Source organism: Podarcis muralis, chromosome 10 (assembly GCF_964188315.1).
Source record: "Podarcis muralis chromosome 10, rPodMur119.hap1.1, whole genome shotgun sequence".
NCBI lineage: Eukaryota > Metazoa > Chordata > Lepidosauria > Squamata > Lacertidae > Podarcis > Podarcis muralis.
In genome coordinates this window covers 45,311,472-45,327,458 of record NC_135664.1, presented here as the reverse complement: position 1 = coordinate 45,327,458, position 15,987 = coordinate 45,311,472, and the positions used below count along the sequence as shown (strand labels likewise).

Here is a 15,987-nt window from a genome sequence, read left to right as displayed (position 1 = left end):
TTATAATGTATGGTGTGAGTGTGGATGTGGATGTGGTCCTGCTCCTTGTGATCCTGCTCCCCTAGATGTCACTATTTCAAAGCAAAAATCTCACCCCCTCCCGTCTTAAAAAAGACACACATCAACTGGATAAACATGTTTTTTCCAGCTAATATTAGATGATTGTAGTAAATTGAAGCAGGTATAGGAATTGTAGGTGGGGTGGCAGACGTAAGAGGAGGAACGTACCCAATATTTCTATATTTTACATATTGTGACTTTGATTGATTATAAACAATAATGGCAGCAATTAATTAATTAATTGTTGCAATTGTTGGGAGTGATTTGGCATTTCTTTGCTGGTATTCTGAAGGTTGATTTTACCATGAAATATTATAATTGACTTAAGTCATTCATTTTTACAATTATATATATAGTTTTCATTATAACATATTTGCATTGGATTGACTTAGTCTAGGGTGGGAACTTAGTTGTAGATTTTGTCATTTCTTTGGCTTGTAGAACTGACCTGTGCATAGCAGTGTAGAAAGGCAGTAAACAAATTGAACAGAAATGAATTTTTAAAAAACAAGTTTAGTTTTAATAAAATTATGAATCTGCACCTGACTGTTACTCAGAGTATACCTATTGAAATTATTGGCCCTAACATAGCTGAGGTGTGCCTATGTTGCAGCAAGAACCGTTTGTGAAGATGCCTTCCATCCTGCCAGGCTGTGGCTCAGCAATAGAGCTCCTGCCTTACATGCGAAATCTCCCAGGTTCAGTCCCCAATGGCATCCCACAGGAGGCAGGGTTATACAAAGTAAGAGGCCTCCCCTTTCCCAGGAGGGAATGCTTCTTCTAAATAGAGGCATCCTGTTATCTCTTGTGGCCCTCCAGACATTGTTGCAATCTGCTATTTTTCTAGAAAAAGAGGTGCAGAACTCACCATGAACGCCTCCCTTGTTCTCTTAGAATGGCACCTACCCGAGAGGGGCCGGAACTGAGTTCCAGTGAGTTCCAGCTGAAGAAAAAGCTCTGGTTGCAATACTAAGGTTCTCATCACCACTGACTATGCTGGCTGGGGAAGGTGGAAGTTCACAGGTTCCCCATCCTCGAAATCACCAAATAACAGAATGCATCCCAATGTCCCAGAAGTCTATGATTTTGAAATGAATTTTTACAGATTTGAACAACTCTCTCCTTCCCTCTGAAGTGGCAGGGGAAGACAGCAAATTCATCACCATGGAGATGTCTGAAGGGAGTCTTCAAAGTCATTGTGATTTACTAATTGTATTTATTTATTTTTAAATATAATTATTGCTTTGTGTCATTTTGTCTTGAGTGATGTTTTTCCCCTCCCGTAGAAGGCAGCTTTGTAGATACAGTCATACTTGGGAGTCAAACGTTCCGGCTCCCAAACGCTTGAAAACTGGAAGTGACTGTTCCGGTTTTAGAACGTGTGTTTTTTGTGCAATCGGAAACCATTTGGAAGCCGCGCCTTGGTTTCTGAACATTTCAGAAGTCAAACGGACTTCCGGAACGGATTTCATTTGACTTCCAAGGTACAGCCGTACTTCTGATTACATAAATTCAACTATTTGTTCTTGCCCTACAAGGGGAAATGCCTTCCACCCCCTTTTCCACCTAGCAAACTGTCCTTGCCCCAAAGCGTAGAATTAGAGGGTCACCACATTCCATGGCAGATCATTTTTTAAAATTATTAATTGCATGTCAACCAAAACACTCAGACTCTACCACACCTCCACTCTGACTAGTCTCTGCTTCTAGTCTGAGTATTTGATAGCAGTGGCTTCTGGGGACCATTGTTTCTGCTGGGCCAGAAGGCAGGGGCAGCTAACAGAAGGCAAAGCCAGGGGTAGGATGAGCCAGGGGTCACAAAGGGAAGAGCTAATGGTAGGAAGAGCCAGTTAGCGCTGGTTCTCTCCCCATTCTTCCCTCGCTTGCAAGGACATTAATGATATGGTCACACCTTTCCCAAAGCCCAGCACCTCACTTAGCTTGCTTTGGGAAGGCAGTGTGAGAGCTATTGGGTGTCAAATTTTGGCCTCGCTCCCTGTCTCCGCTGCAACAAAGCAGTGCGTGAAGTCCTCTTGCAGCCCACTTGGTCTGAGAGGTTGGACTGCCCTGATATAGATAGTTCAAAATGATGGAAGAGCAGTTTGGATAATATGAACAAAATCAGTTTAATAAGATATGTAATCACTTGATTGAAAATAATAAGGGAAAGATATATTTCTGAATCCAGCTCGTTCAAATGTCTTTGCCCCATCATGGTCTAAAAGGACCAGGCACATATACAGTCATACCTCGGGTTGAATGTGCTTCAGGTTGAGCACTTTCAGGTTGCGCTCCACGGCAACCTGGAAGTAACGGAGCACATTACTTCCAGGTTTCGCCACTCGCGCATGCGCAGATGCTCTAAATGACGTCACACGCATGTGCAGAAGCAGCAAAACACGACCCGCACACGTGCAGACATGCCATCGCGTCTTACGTTCCATTCAGGATGCGAATGGGGCTCTGGAACGGATCCCGTTCGCATCCCAAGGTATCACTGTGCATGCTTTTAGAAATTCTGAACAAAAAGAGTCATTGTTCAAAGTGAGATTTAAATTCCAGTGAACTGGGAGAGAAAGTGATTATCTGGGTCACCCTGTGAGATTTCAGTAACCACATGATAAGTTTGAGTGCAGCACAAGTGTGTTGCAGGTATCTATAGTTATCTTGGAATAGCCTGGATCTGCAAGGGTGGCGGCGCTACTGTCAAGCTAAAGCGAGATTCTTGTTGAGGTTTAGACTGGTTCTCTGGGAAGCAGAAGGTGAAATGCTGAAGGAGGCTGGTGAGGAAGAGGAAGAGCTCTGTCCTGGCTAGCTGTTCTCCTGGACACACACGCAAACCTGAAAAAGAAAGAGGACATCAAGCTAAGTGTCATTTCGTAAGTGGCTGTTCCAGTGAGCATGCAGACTGCAAGACCCTACACAGAAAGGCCCCAGACAGGTGCTTTGGAGATGGTTAATTCACAGGTGGTTGGTGGTGTGCACAACACCCTTTGAAGAAAAGAAAGACATACGGCACTGGTGTGAGGGGCCAAATGAGCAAAGCCACCAGTTAAGAAGAAAATCATTTTGAAGACACCCAAACTGTATGGGGATTGGGGAGAGGGAAGTGGAGCAAGAACACAGGAAGCTGCCCTATACTGAGTTCAGTATTGCTCCATCTAGTTCAGTATTGTCGGCACTGACTGGGTCTCCAGAATTTCAGACAGGGGTCTCTCCAGCACCTGGAGATGCTGAGGATTGAACCTGGAACCTTCTGCATGCAAAGCAGAGGCTCTGCCACTGGACTTTGGCCCTCTCCCTATCTTTTGCCATCAGTTGCTTTTATGAGCATTTCAGATCAAGTCTCAGAGGCAGTGACAGGGTCACAGCAATGGTGATGCTAATGTCTCATAAAAAGTGACTTACAATTTTGAAATTATTCCATCTGTTCTACCACAGAATTCTGTCACCTTATTCTGATTCCTGACCTAATTCTGCAGCGACCGCAGACCAGGCCGTCCCCATGTCTTCAGGAAGTGAATTGCACTGTGTGGTGAATTATTTTGTTGTGTCTATCCTGAATGCCAATCAATTTTTTTGCCTGATTTGCATTTTTATTCTATGAGAAGGAGATAAAAATTTGTCTCCTGTATTTCTCCACACCATAATTGGATGAACCATCTATCACAATCTGATGTGTCATATTTTGTTTTGTTTAATATTCTGCTGAAAGCCACTCAGGATGGCTGGGGCAGCCCAGTCAAATGGGCGGGGTACAAGTAATAAGTTGTTGTTGTTGTTTTGTTATAGCCAAGTCTTAAAACAAGGGCTGGCAAACTGGGGGGGGGGGGTGCACTGAGGGCTGGCACTCCTCCAAGAGCCACGTAAATTGAAGCTTAATCCAGAAAAGACAAAGATTTGAAAGGCAGATCAGTGGATAGGGATTCAACCCATGCTGAATGGGGCTATCCTCCCTCTGAAAACTAAAGAAGGAGGTTGTGGTTTAGGCTTATGTACACTTCCTCTTGTCCTGCTGCTTCCCCCTGGGCAAAACCACTCTTTAACACTCAATTCGAACAAACAGCAATTTGGGTTTTCCCTGGATCAACATTTGTTCCGATCTACCGCTAAAGAGCAGGTTTCCCCTTGGAAAAGAATGGGACAAGGGGAAACTGCCAGAAGGAAATAGCTGTTCTGAGTGCTGCACAAATGTGACTTCTCTTCAGTGGGAGCATAATTGTGAGCACAAACATTTGTATCTCCACAACGAAGATTTAGGGGTAGATCTCTCTCTCCACACCCAGGGCTGGATTTACGTTTGATGAAGCCCTAAGTTACTAAAGGTAATGGGGCCCCTTATATGTCCAGCTGTCCTTTGTCAACAACAAATTGTCGCTGTTTTTTGTGTTGAATATATGTTATATGGTAATTTATGGACCTAATAGGTATCTCAAGCCATTTGCACATGACAAAATATGTATTTTATCAATGTTTATTTGCTTTTTATCTTATATTTTGGAGAATGTACATCCAGGTTTTTTCCCTTTAAATTTTTTGGGGGCCCCCAAGAGAGTGGGGCCCTAAGCTTGTTTAGCTTATACGTAAATCTGGCACTGTCCACACCCCAAAGGACTGTGTCTGAAGAAGCCCTTATAATGTGACCATGAAAAAAACACTTGCAATATTAAAATGTGTGATTATGAAACAGTAAATATCCCAGCTTTTAGTCCTCTGGATTTACCTGCTGAGAAAGGCAGGAAGCCCTCTCGTTTCACAAATTCCCCCTTTTTATTAAGGAAATGCTCTGGGTAAAACTCATAAGGCTTCTCCCACACAGTTTCATCCTTCAGTACAGATGACAGGTTGAAGATGACCGTGGTACCCTAAGTGTGTCCAAAGAAAGAGGATTTGGTAAAAGGATTACAATCAACAGCACTGTATTTTCCTTATATCCTGTCTCTATTTTGAAATATCTTAGGCTTCTGGAGACAATGGGCTCGTCCGCCCTTCTGCTTGTGCCGTGCCTAGAAAACACAGGTCTGAGCAGTTTTCCGCTTGACGCCTGCTTTCTGGGCATATTTCCAAGCAGTTTAGGAGTTCATTTCCCATGCAGATTCAAGGCATTTGAGAAATCTTAAGTTTGGGATCAGTGAATAAATAAAGCAGTTTAAATTTGGTTCAACTCCATGCAAAAAAGAAAAAGTCTGCCTGCTTCTCTTCAGAATACCTTTACTTTGTTAGCAAAACTTATACCTTTGGGATGAAGAAGCCTTGTAATGTCGTGTCCCGGTACGCCATGTGAGGCAGCATCAATGGAGAAACATCAGCAAATCGCTGAATTTCATTTATCACAGCATGAGTGTAAGGCATGGTTGCCTGGTCCCCCATGGTGGCTGACCTGTTCTTGCCAATCACATCATCAATTTCTTTTTGGACTTTACCTAGAAAGGAAGCACACGTTCATTGTTCTCCCATTTATTTATTTTACAGACATATATACCACACAATAAGCAAACTATATAGGCAGTGAACATAATGCACCCACAGAACAGCATAAAAGTACTTATCATCCAGACACACAGTAACTGATAGGTTGAGCTACACAGTAACTGATAGGTTGAGCTATACATCAGAAAAGACAGGTACAAACAGAAAGGTCTTCAGCAGGTGTCTGAAACTTGGTGTATTGATGGTACTTCCTTCGCATAGGCAAGGAACTTAGGTGCACAAACAAAACAGCTTATTACTTGTAGAAGCAAGGTGAATATCATGTGCTACCTTTGATAGTGCCTCTCTAGCTGAATATAAAAATCAAGCAACTATGGTGGGGGGGGGAGCAGTCCAAGTAAGTTGGTCCCCAAACAATTTGGAGCCTTATATAACAAAAACTTGAATTTGGCTCAGTTAGCATGTAAAAAGCCAGTGCATTATCCTTAAGGGGAGATGTTCTGTGCTGTTGATGGGAAACCTATAAATGTGTGTGCGGATCCCATGCTGCTGGGAGCTACACTTGATCTTTCCTGTGGAATCAGCAACCTGCAGATAGGAGAATACCTTATTTCCTGTTAAAATGCTTTTATGAACAAGGACATGTTCTGTTCCAAGTGGTCACAGCTGGATGGTGGTTCAAACCTGAGCTGGAGTTCCAGCAGGAGGCCCTGTCTAGGCAAGAGAGCATCTCAAGGAGAGCTCAGGCTAGAGACTGGCACACAAGAAGGCCCAATTAGAAGAGGAGGAAGAGGAGCATTCTGTGGACAGGAACTGGACTATGATTGTGCCCTATGAAAAAGTTTGCCATAATAAATTGTCTTAGAATACCAGTTTCATCTTTGCTACCAAAGACTAAGAGCAGCTACAGATGTGCCCTTAATTCAGTGACAACAAGAAGCCCAATGGCTTCTTGCATATTGTACATCTCTGTCGAAACTCAAATTCCCATCCTAATATAGCTGCTCTTTCAGAAACTGGCACTAAAATCTCTCTTTTTAGAGCCAGTGTGGTGTAGTGGTTAAGAGCGGTAGTCTTGTAATCTGGGGAACCGGGTTCACGTCTCCGCTCCACATGCAGCTGCTGGGTGACCTTGGGCTAGTCACCCTTCTCTGAAGTCTCTCAGCCCCACTCACCTCACAGAGTGTTTATTGTGGGGGGGGAAGGGAAAGGAGAATGTTAGCCGCTTTGAGACTCCTGAAGGGGAGTGAAAGGCGGGATATCAAATCCAAACTCTTCTTCTTCTTCTTTTTTTAGCATATAGCAGCTGCAGTAGTACTTACTCTGGACTTCTGGATTTTGGATCATGTACAGCAGGCCCCAGCGCAGAGTGGTGGCAACAGTTTCAGTGCCAGCAGCAAAAAGTTCAGTAATTATTAGACGAAGGATGTCATGATTGAAACTTGTCTTCACATCTTTCTTCCTCTGAGAAGACAAACGATATGCATCTCAAAAAATAAATAAATCTTATGGCACCTATATAGCATGCAGAAAGTGTCAAAGAGACTGGACTTTCCAGTAATAGAGTCATATCAGTTACAGACCTGCCCAGTTGGGCAAGGAAGGTGCTCTTAGCAGTGCTGCCACTCTCTGAGGTCCTGGAGTGGTGGCATATTTATCCATTTATTACATTTACATCCCACTTTTTCTCCAAGGAGATTCTGAGGCCTCGTGTCAGCGAAGCTCAGAAGAAGACACAGGCATAGAGAGAGAACAGTTGACAGCGGAAGGCAGAGAGGAGGGGGAGAGCATCTGTGATCTGAGCTCTGAACAAAGGGGAGACGAAAGACAGGGCCAGAGTGACAGGGGAAGGGGGAGGAGCTCAGTCTGGGCAACTCCATCTTCTGGGGAGGACGATGAGTAGAGGAGCTATGTCCTAGTTTGTTGTTTTAGCAATGAATTTGAAATAATAAACAGCTAGAGTTGTCTCGCATTTGTGGGAGAGACCAAGCCATAACACCTCATGAGATCCCAAGAGGTATTGGGTCCTCTCCTGGGTCAGGGCTGCAACCCCACTGCTCCACAAATCAGGTATGGCACACACAGAGATGCATGGGCATAGCCAGGATTTTTGTTAGAGGGGGGCAGAACCTCAGTTTGCTATGTATTTTTATTGAATTTTATTAATTGGGGGTGGCAGCTGCCCCCTGCCCCCCCCCGGCTATGCCCATGGAGAGATGCACTGAACAGTGAGTTGCTGATTTAACTAAGGTTTTAAATTAATAGTTAGAACCAATTACAGTGGTAGCCTTGGTTTGCAACCGCTTTGGATTATAACCGTTTTGGATGACAGTGGTACCTCGGGTTACATACCCTTCAGGTTACATATGCTTCAGGTTACACACTCCGCTAACCCAGAAATAGTGCTTCAGGTTAAGAACTTTGCTTCAGGATAAGAACAGAAATTGGGCTCCGGCGGCGCGGCAGCAGTGGGAGGCCCCATTAGCTAAAGTGGTGCTTCAGGTTAAGAACAGTTTCAGGTTAAGAACAGACCTCCGGAACGAATTAAGTACTTAACCCGAGGTACCACTGTACAACCATGTCAAACCCGGAAGTTTGTGTCCCTTTTTTAGGATTACATCCAAATTTTTTTTTGGATTACAACCAATTTTGGGGGGGAGGCCCCATTGGCGAAAGCACACCTTGGGTTACCACCTGTTTTGGTTTACAACCGGACCTCTGGAATGGATTATGGTTGTAAACCAAGGTACCACTGTATAGAATTGTATGTACCTTGGGCTGGAACTACAAAATACCAACATCCTACCTTTTCTATTTCTTCCAGAAAAGCATCAATGATGTCCCTCCTGCAGGATGAATCCCAGGTTTTCACGTGCACCTTCAGAATGTTTTCTATGTAGTTGTACAAACCCATCTGGTGTTTAGAGACTATCTGTTCCAGTGGTGGGATGTGCAGCAAGCAAGGTATCATATTAATGAGCTGATGCAGAATGGAAAAGAACATCCATTACACCTGGTACAGAGATACAGTCACTAAAGAACAATATTTCTGAGGAAGCAGCAGTTTTCCACACCTGAGTACACAATCCCGATGCATCTTGAATGCAGTCTTCAAATAAGTGCAGCAGCTCCTGGAATTTCTGGTCTTTGTAGTCAAAGCGATAGCCAAAAGTCATAGAGGCGATCACATTGCTAACTGCATTGTTTATAATAAACTGAGGGTCAAATGGATGGTCTGAAAGAGAAAAAGAAGTGGGTTGGTGATTCATCGCCCCTGCCCTGCCCTAACCACCATGGCTCCATTTGCTTTTCTCTCTTTAATGTACACTTATAAATGTTCCAAATTCAAAACTCTCTGGAAATCGAACCTAAGGTCTGAAGCACAACACTCCGGACTTTTACTGGTGGAGTTCTTTGACAGAGATGGGAGAAATACATTTTAGCTACTGATATTAGGCATGCACCTGCACTGCACCCTCTTCAGCACCTACTAAAGCATTTTTGTTTAGGCAAGCCAACCCAGATATTTTGAAAGTTCATGCGAGTTTTAATCTGCTTTTAGTGTATTGTTATTGTTATGAGTTGGGGGGGGGGTTTAGACTGTATGCCTGATCCTCCATCTAATTCCTGGATCCAGCATGGATTCAATTGCTGGAATAAGCAGGCCAGCCTAGTAATAGCCTGCTAAGTATGGGCCATTAAGGGAACAAAGGAAGTGGCTAGGTACCAGAAACCAAAGGGGTGGGCTTCCCTCCCTCAACAGTCTGCTAGTTAGAAAGACAGGGGGCTGGGAGCTGGGTGCAAGAGGGGCAGGCTGGGAAGGCAGAGAGTCAGAGCCAGGCCTGATTTCTGCTGGGATTCAAGGCTGCAGCTATGGGAGAAACAAGACCTTCTTGGGGTGTTAATGCTGTGAGCCAATCCATCATAGGCTCAGGTTATAAAAAAGTTCCAGTTGCAGATGGGTAGCCGTGTTGGTCTGCCATAGTCAAAACAAAAAAAATTCCTTCCAGTAGCACCTTAAAGACCAACTAAGTTAGTTCTTGGTATGAGCTTTCGTGTGCGTGCACACTAGGTATCTGAAGAAGTGTGCATGCACACGAAAGCTCATACCAAGAACTAACTTAGTTGGTCTTTAAGGTGCTACTGGAAGGATTTTTTTTTGTTATAAAAAAGGTAAAGGTACCCCTGCCCGTACGGGCCAGTCTTGACAGACTCTGGGGTTGTGCGCCCATCTCACTCAAGAGGCCGGGGGCCAGCGCTGTCCGGAGACACTTCCGGGTCATGTGGCCAGCGTGACAAAGCTGCATCTGGCGAGCCAGCGCAGCACACGGAAACGCCGTTTACCTTCCCGCTGGTAAGCAGTCCCTATTTATCTACTTGCACCCGGGGGTGCTTTCGAACTGCTAGGTTGGCAGGCGCTGGGACCGAGCAGCGGGAGCGCACCCCGCCGCGGGCATTCAAACCGCCGACCTTTCGATCGGCAAGCCCTAGGCGCTGAGGCTTTTACCCACAGCGCCACCCGCGTCTCTAGATATACGTAAATAAACCATATATCATATATGTAAATAAACCATATATCATAAAGACATGTGCCTTATTCCTGAAGGAAACACAAGCCTGGGTAAGCTCTCAGAACCCCTGGAATCTCACACCGCTCAGAGATTGGGGTGGCATGCAACATAATATTAACTTTTTTAAAGTCTTCAATTATTATTATTTATTCTTATTGATCATGTTATTGTTTTAAGGGTTTTTTAAACCATCAGACAGTGTATGCTTTTTATTAAATAAATAAATAAGAATGTAAACATTTTGAATTAAGCACATTTCCCACTTCCCACATTCCTAGGTTTAACCAACCTCCCTCAGCACGGAATGCAGAACACAGATGGCCAGCTTCCTCAATCATTCGCCATTCCAGGGATTTCTTTCCCATTCCGAAATCTCTCAAGTTTGAGACAAGAAACCTCCTCTGCTCCTTCCAGGCATGATTATACTTTGCAAATACGAGTCCTAAGAGGGCATAAAATTGAAGCGGTTAAAATGCTGACATAATATTACTTCATATGAGTCAGCTCTTACTGGCTAAAATTATTACATCTGGAGATCAATCATCAGACACTGAACCAGATCAGACTCGGTAAACAAACAAAAAGAAAGGGAAAATGTATTACATGGCTGGTGGACAAAGTTTGCTCATACTCTGTATCAAGGCACTATTGCTTTAATGTCTAAAATTATTTTCATTCTCTCTTAAATGAGAGTCAGTTTGGTGTTGGACTAGAATCTGGGAGAGACTCAAATCCAAATCAGTCATGAAGCTCCTCAATCAGAGAAACAGTCCACCCCCCTGCCATTCACAGCTAAAGAATCTTTGACATCCATCCTCAATGAGGGAGAGTCCGCCACCTTCTGTGAGAGTTTGTTTCAGGGCCGAACAGCTCTTATCATTCACATTCAATGAGCTTTTGAACCTCAAGAAAAACAGTGAGGTTCTTTAATTCTCACTCTTCCTGTTTGAATTGCTTTATTGCCAACAGACGGGAGGGATGCTCACTGGTTTGCCTTCTTCCCATCTCCTTCAGCACCTTGGACTGACAAAGCCAGACATACCTTGCTTGTATCCTGACAAATAACTCTGGACAGGCACATCAGGACGATCAGCAAAATCCTCTGACTTGTGGACTAAAGCTTCTTTCATTAGCTTGAATCCATTCACCACCACGACATTGGTATAGAAGGCTTGCAGGCTGTAAATGTTCCCGTACTTCTTAGACAGCTGAAAATATATGACAGCATAAAATGTCCATATGCTTATATCTAGGTATGCAAGCAGAGCCGTCTTTCCCATAGGGCTTAGTGGTGCGTCGTGCCAGGGCGCTGGCCTCTCAGGGGCGCCCCAGCGAGTGGGGGAGCTGTGCGGCTTTGCCGGTGGCCTCCCCTTTCCCTGCATGCCCGCCAGCTGCGCCCCAGAAACCATATGGCTGGCGGGCATGCAGCTTGTCTCCGTGAGAATAGAGCGATCCCCGCATAGGCTTAGGCTGGAAGCTGCGCCCCGCCAACTATGTGGCTGGTGGGCGTGCAGCTTCCCTCCCAAGCCTCTGTGGTGATCGCTCTCCCACAGCGGCATGGGGGAGAGTTGCGCCCCCCCCCCCCGATGGCTGGCACTGCATAGCTCCCCCAAAAAAAAACATTATCCATGGTAATTTGGGGGTGCTGGGCGGATATTTGCACCCTGGCACCACATCTGCTAAATATGGCCCTGTATGCAAGTTTTGGATAATAATTATTTGACCAGAAATACAACAAATGACAACCTAGTGATGCAGGCTGTGACCAGATTACCTGTGTGTCTGCTATGTCAGTTGCCCAGGTGCTAAATGCTGGTGGCCAACTTCAAGGTACCCCTCTTTCATCTCATGGGTTCCTTTTTCTTTCAGCAGGTGGAAGATGGCTAACCCTTCCAATACTGGACTGTCCTTGTAATGTTGGGCGCATGCACTCCCCTACTTAGTATGTCTAGTGTTTCTCTAAATCAGTTTTAAAATTACGAAAATGAGACTCCAGCCATAAACTTACATCCAATCAAACTCAACAGGGTTAAACTGCTAATAGTGGTTTTATATGACATTTCTCTAAATCAAAACAGTCCTCTTTTTATTGTACACAGAAGAAAGAATTCTACTCTTCACTCAAGCATCTTTAATTCTAATAAGGAAATTAATGAATGCTTGAATTGGTGGGTCGGTTGTTGTTAATCATTCTTATAAAACATGCACCAATTCCAGTTATTAAACCTTCCTGCTACTATGCACCTAACTCTTTATATATAGTCTTCTGTAGATTTATATCCACCATTCACAATTAAAGAAGGTTGCTCCCTCACACAACAATTCAATGAAAATAAAAGCTTTATTAGGAACAGCCCTACAGCACGGGGACCTGTCCTCATTTTCTTAGAAGAATGTTGATGTGGTCATTTTTGGGGGGAGGGGAAGGATTAAGCCTCCCCCCACCACCACTGCTTTTCATGGGTTATTGTATTCTAGAGTTTTGATTAGAGTTGGAAGAATGTGCACTAAAAGGTTACAAATATCTCCTCCGTCCACTATATGGGGAGGTTTCAGGATGGAGGAAATGAAAAAGAATAAATATTTTCATTCTCAGTAGCAAAAAATCTCTTCCTCTCCCTTCATCATCATCATCATCATCATCATCATCATCATCATAATAATAAAACCCCACCCATTTGGCTGTGTTTCCCCAACCACTCTGGGCAGCTTCCAGCACATATAAAAATGTAACAAAACATCAAACATTAAAAACTTCCTAATATAGCAATAACGTTCAGATTCAGGGCCAGCAGTCAGCCCTGAGTTCAAACTCTTTATTATTACTAAGGAAGAGGAAAGTAGTCATTCTTCTTCCCCATCTTTGCTGCCTGTCCTTCTACACACCCACCCACCCAAACCACTGATAGTGTCCTGTTACAGGCTGCCTGGAACCCTGAATGAGCGCCCTCCTGTTAAAGGCTGGAGCCAACCCTCAAAACATCTTGTTGCAGGTCCCTGCTAAACTCAATGTACCCACCCATATGTTTAAAAGCAATATCATCTAATAGAAAACAATGTGACAGTTGACTGCTGTGAACTCACACTGAAAATTGTGAACTATCCCAAACTAGTTCAAATTTGCTGTTTCTTATTTGGTCAATCAGTTCTGTAACCAACACTTAATATACTTCTATTGTGCCCATTCAGAGCTAAAATGTCCAGGAGGCTAACTGCAATGACTGGCGTGGGGCAAGGCAGGTGAAACCAAAATATCATTCCAAGGGTGCAACAGAATAACACACAAGCCTAACACCCCATCAGCATGCATGAGCCAATATTAGAAGCCACAAAGGAATTGTGGGGAAACAGACAAGTCCCCCCCCCCCGCAAACACTCACTGCCGCAGCTCAATATGGAATCAAGCCAATGGCAGGTTGACCTTCTTCACTTCTGTTCCCCAAACACAGCACTCTTTGCTGGGCACCAGAGGAAGAAGTCTGAGGGAGGTGGTGTTCAGCTATAGAACGGACTCCCTCAGAAGCTGGTGGACTCTCCTTCATTGGAGCATTTAATCAGATGTTGGATGGCCATCTGTCACAGATCCTTTAGATTCCTGCATTGCAGGGGGTTGGATTAGATGACCCTTGGGATCCCTCCCAACTCTACAATTCTATGATCCGGGTCTCTTTTTTCCCTTGGCACTTACCTGAGTGAAAGAAAGATGAGGCTTCCTCATATCAATCTGCAAAAGGGTGCCAATAAAGGGCAAGGAAATTGGCCCTGGCGGGTAGTTGCGCCAAGGCTTCCTACGCTTCATAAAATCAAAGGACAGAGTTAACGAAGAGAATACTATAACCAGCAAAGTGAGATTATTCCATATGGCCATGAGCATGGAGAACACCCAATGGAATGGCTCCATGATTTCTCCCTGCACTGATTCAGTCTCCTTCTGCTTTTACTTCCTTTTGTCTGAAAAGTTCCTCCTATGTGTATTGTGTTCCCGTAGAGAGACAGAGAGAAATGATAGCTAAAGTCAGAATTACTTCCTTAACACATCCCTGTGCTCCCTCCCTCCCCCTCTCTCTCTGTTTTTAAGTAACTCCTGGAAAAATTGTGGGAGGGCCAATGAAGAATAGAATGAATCTGTTAAGAAAAAATGAGCTGTTTTTTCTGTGTCCTGCTTCTGGTAAGAAGCTCAGAGTTCTTCCTGGTAAAGAAGCTATAAGATGAACAATGCCCCACTCTCTGAGCAGAAACTTCCAATTTACTTCTCCCACAGCTGAGTATATGAAGCAAACACACATGTTGCTATATCTTCAGAATTGAAAGGAAAATCATAATATTCATGTTTTGTAATGAATAAAACGTCCTGACTTACATGTTGAGATTCTGCCTATTTACACCATCCTTGTTTTTAATCAACCGTCTTGTCTATGAGAGCTATATAATAGAGCTGAAATAGATCTTTTTTTGACGTCAGATAGTGAACTATCCAAAATTAGATCAAATTTGCTGTTTTTTATTTGGTTGATCGGTTCTGTATCCAACACTTAACAAACTTACAGGCAGTCCTTTTTGGGGGGGGGACGTGAGAGGACGCATACCCCTAAACATTTTGTGAATCTTTGTACTTTGGTCCATTTACTGTATTTATTTCCCCCGATTTTAACTATATATTTTTTTCTTTTTTTGTATAAAATATTTATTAAAGGTTTTAGACATTTATAGTCACCAAACACATATAAAACCATCACCATAATACAATAAACAAAGAAAAACACAAAAGAATAAAAAGAATAAAAAAACATACAACAACAAAATCAAGTAGTTCATAACCATATTTTCTTTGCTTTTGGACTTCCTCGCATCTCTCGTTCCTGCGTTCCCAATTTCTAGAGTTTTAAACAGCAAATTATCGCCTTGTTTCAAATCTTATTTTGTGATTTTCCAGTATTATGTCTCTAACTTTAAATATTTTTATCATTAGCTTAAATACTTAATTTAGACATGATATTAATCCGAAATTTATCTTCTTCTCAAATTTCACTTATTCTCATATTCCCTTCAGCTAGTTTGCTGATGCCCTGTTGTTCTCAGTCCTGCATCCTTCTTAACACTCATACAGTTTACAATGTTTTTGTAAATAGTCCTTAAATTTCTTCCAATCCTCTTCCGCTGCTTCTTCTCCCAGGTCGCGGATTCTGCCAGTCATTTCTGCCAGTTCCATATAGTCTATCAGTTGCGTTTAACTATATTTTCTTGAGTCAAAATGAGAGTACCCCTAAACATTTTTTTTAGAAGAAGAAGAAAAAGCACTGCTTACGGGTTGGCCCAAAAGTAGATATACTGCTTTAGAATCCACTTCCTTTGTTCTTGACTCAAGTTCACTGTCATCATTCACAATATCAGTAAAGAAAAATAACCCTTTTATCTACTCCACTATTCTTTCCAACTGCCAGCCTGAAATTTACTGCCACTTTGTTGTGTGCCAACTATGTGTATCCATATAATCAGTTGTGATTAATTTCATTGATTCAACTGTATACCTACTTTTGGGCTATCCTGTATACTGTGCCGATACAGATCTAAAATACTTTTTTCATATTACATTCACCTGTGCATGTAATATTTTTTCAGACAAATCAGTTACAAAATATTAGGATACATATTTATCATATTCATACTGTACCTTCATCCTTCTTCAAAATCTCTGATGCTTTTGGAGAATATATTGAGCTGGCATTAGAGGACTTGATAATGTTATTATTCCATCAGCATAAAGACTTATTTTGGAAATAGAAGGACCTACTTCTACATTTGTTCATTAGACTTAATCATAATTGCAGATGCTTCAATGCCTATAGCAAAACACAATGCAGAAGGGGAGGTTGTCATATTCTTCTGTATGAATATTCCAGAGTTTGCACATTAACAATTAAAACTG

The 15,987-nt window shown here is 43.0% G+C and overlaps 1 protein-coding gene across 1 annotated transcript; it reads right to left on the bottom strand.

The window, feature by feature from the left end:
• Positions 1–2,167: 2,167 nt before the first annotated feature.
• CYP2D6 (cytochrome P450 family 2 subfamily D member 6) lies at positions 2,168–14,074 on the bottom strand. The gene is made up of 9 exons (XM_028746836.2): positions 13,750–14,074; positions 11,104–11,269; positions 10,351–10,503; positions 8,565–8,725; positions 8,297–8,470; positions 6,813–6,954; positions 5,296–5,483; positions 4,784–4,925; positions 2,168–2,901 (listed from the first exon to the last, which is right to left on the bottom strand). The coding sequence occupies exons 1-9, from the start codon at positions 13,960–13,962 to the stop codon at positions 2,723–2,725; spliced, it is 1,518 nt and encodes a 505-aa protein (XP_028602669.2). The 5' UTR covers positions 13,963–14,074; the 3' UTR covers positions 2,168–2,722.
• Between the last annotated feature and the right edge of the window lie 1,913 nt (positions 14,075–15,987).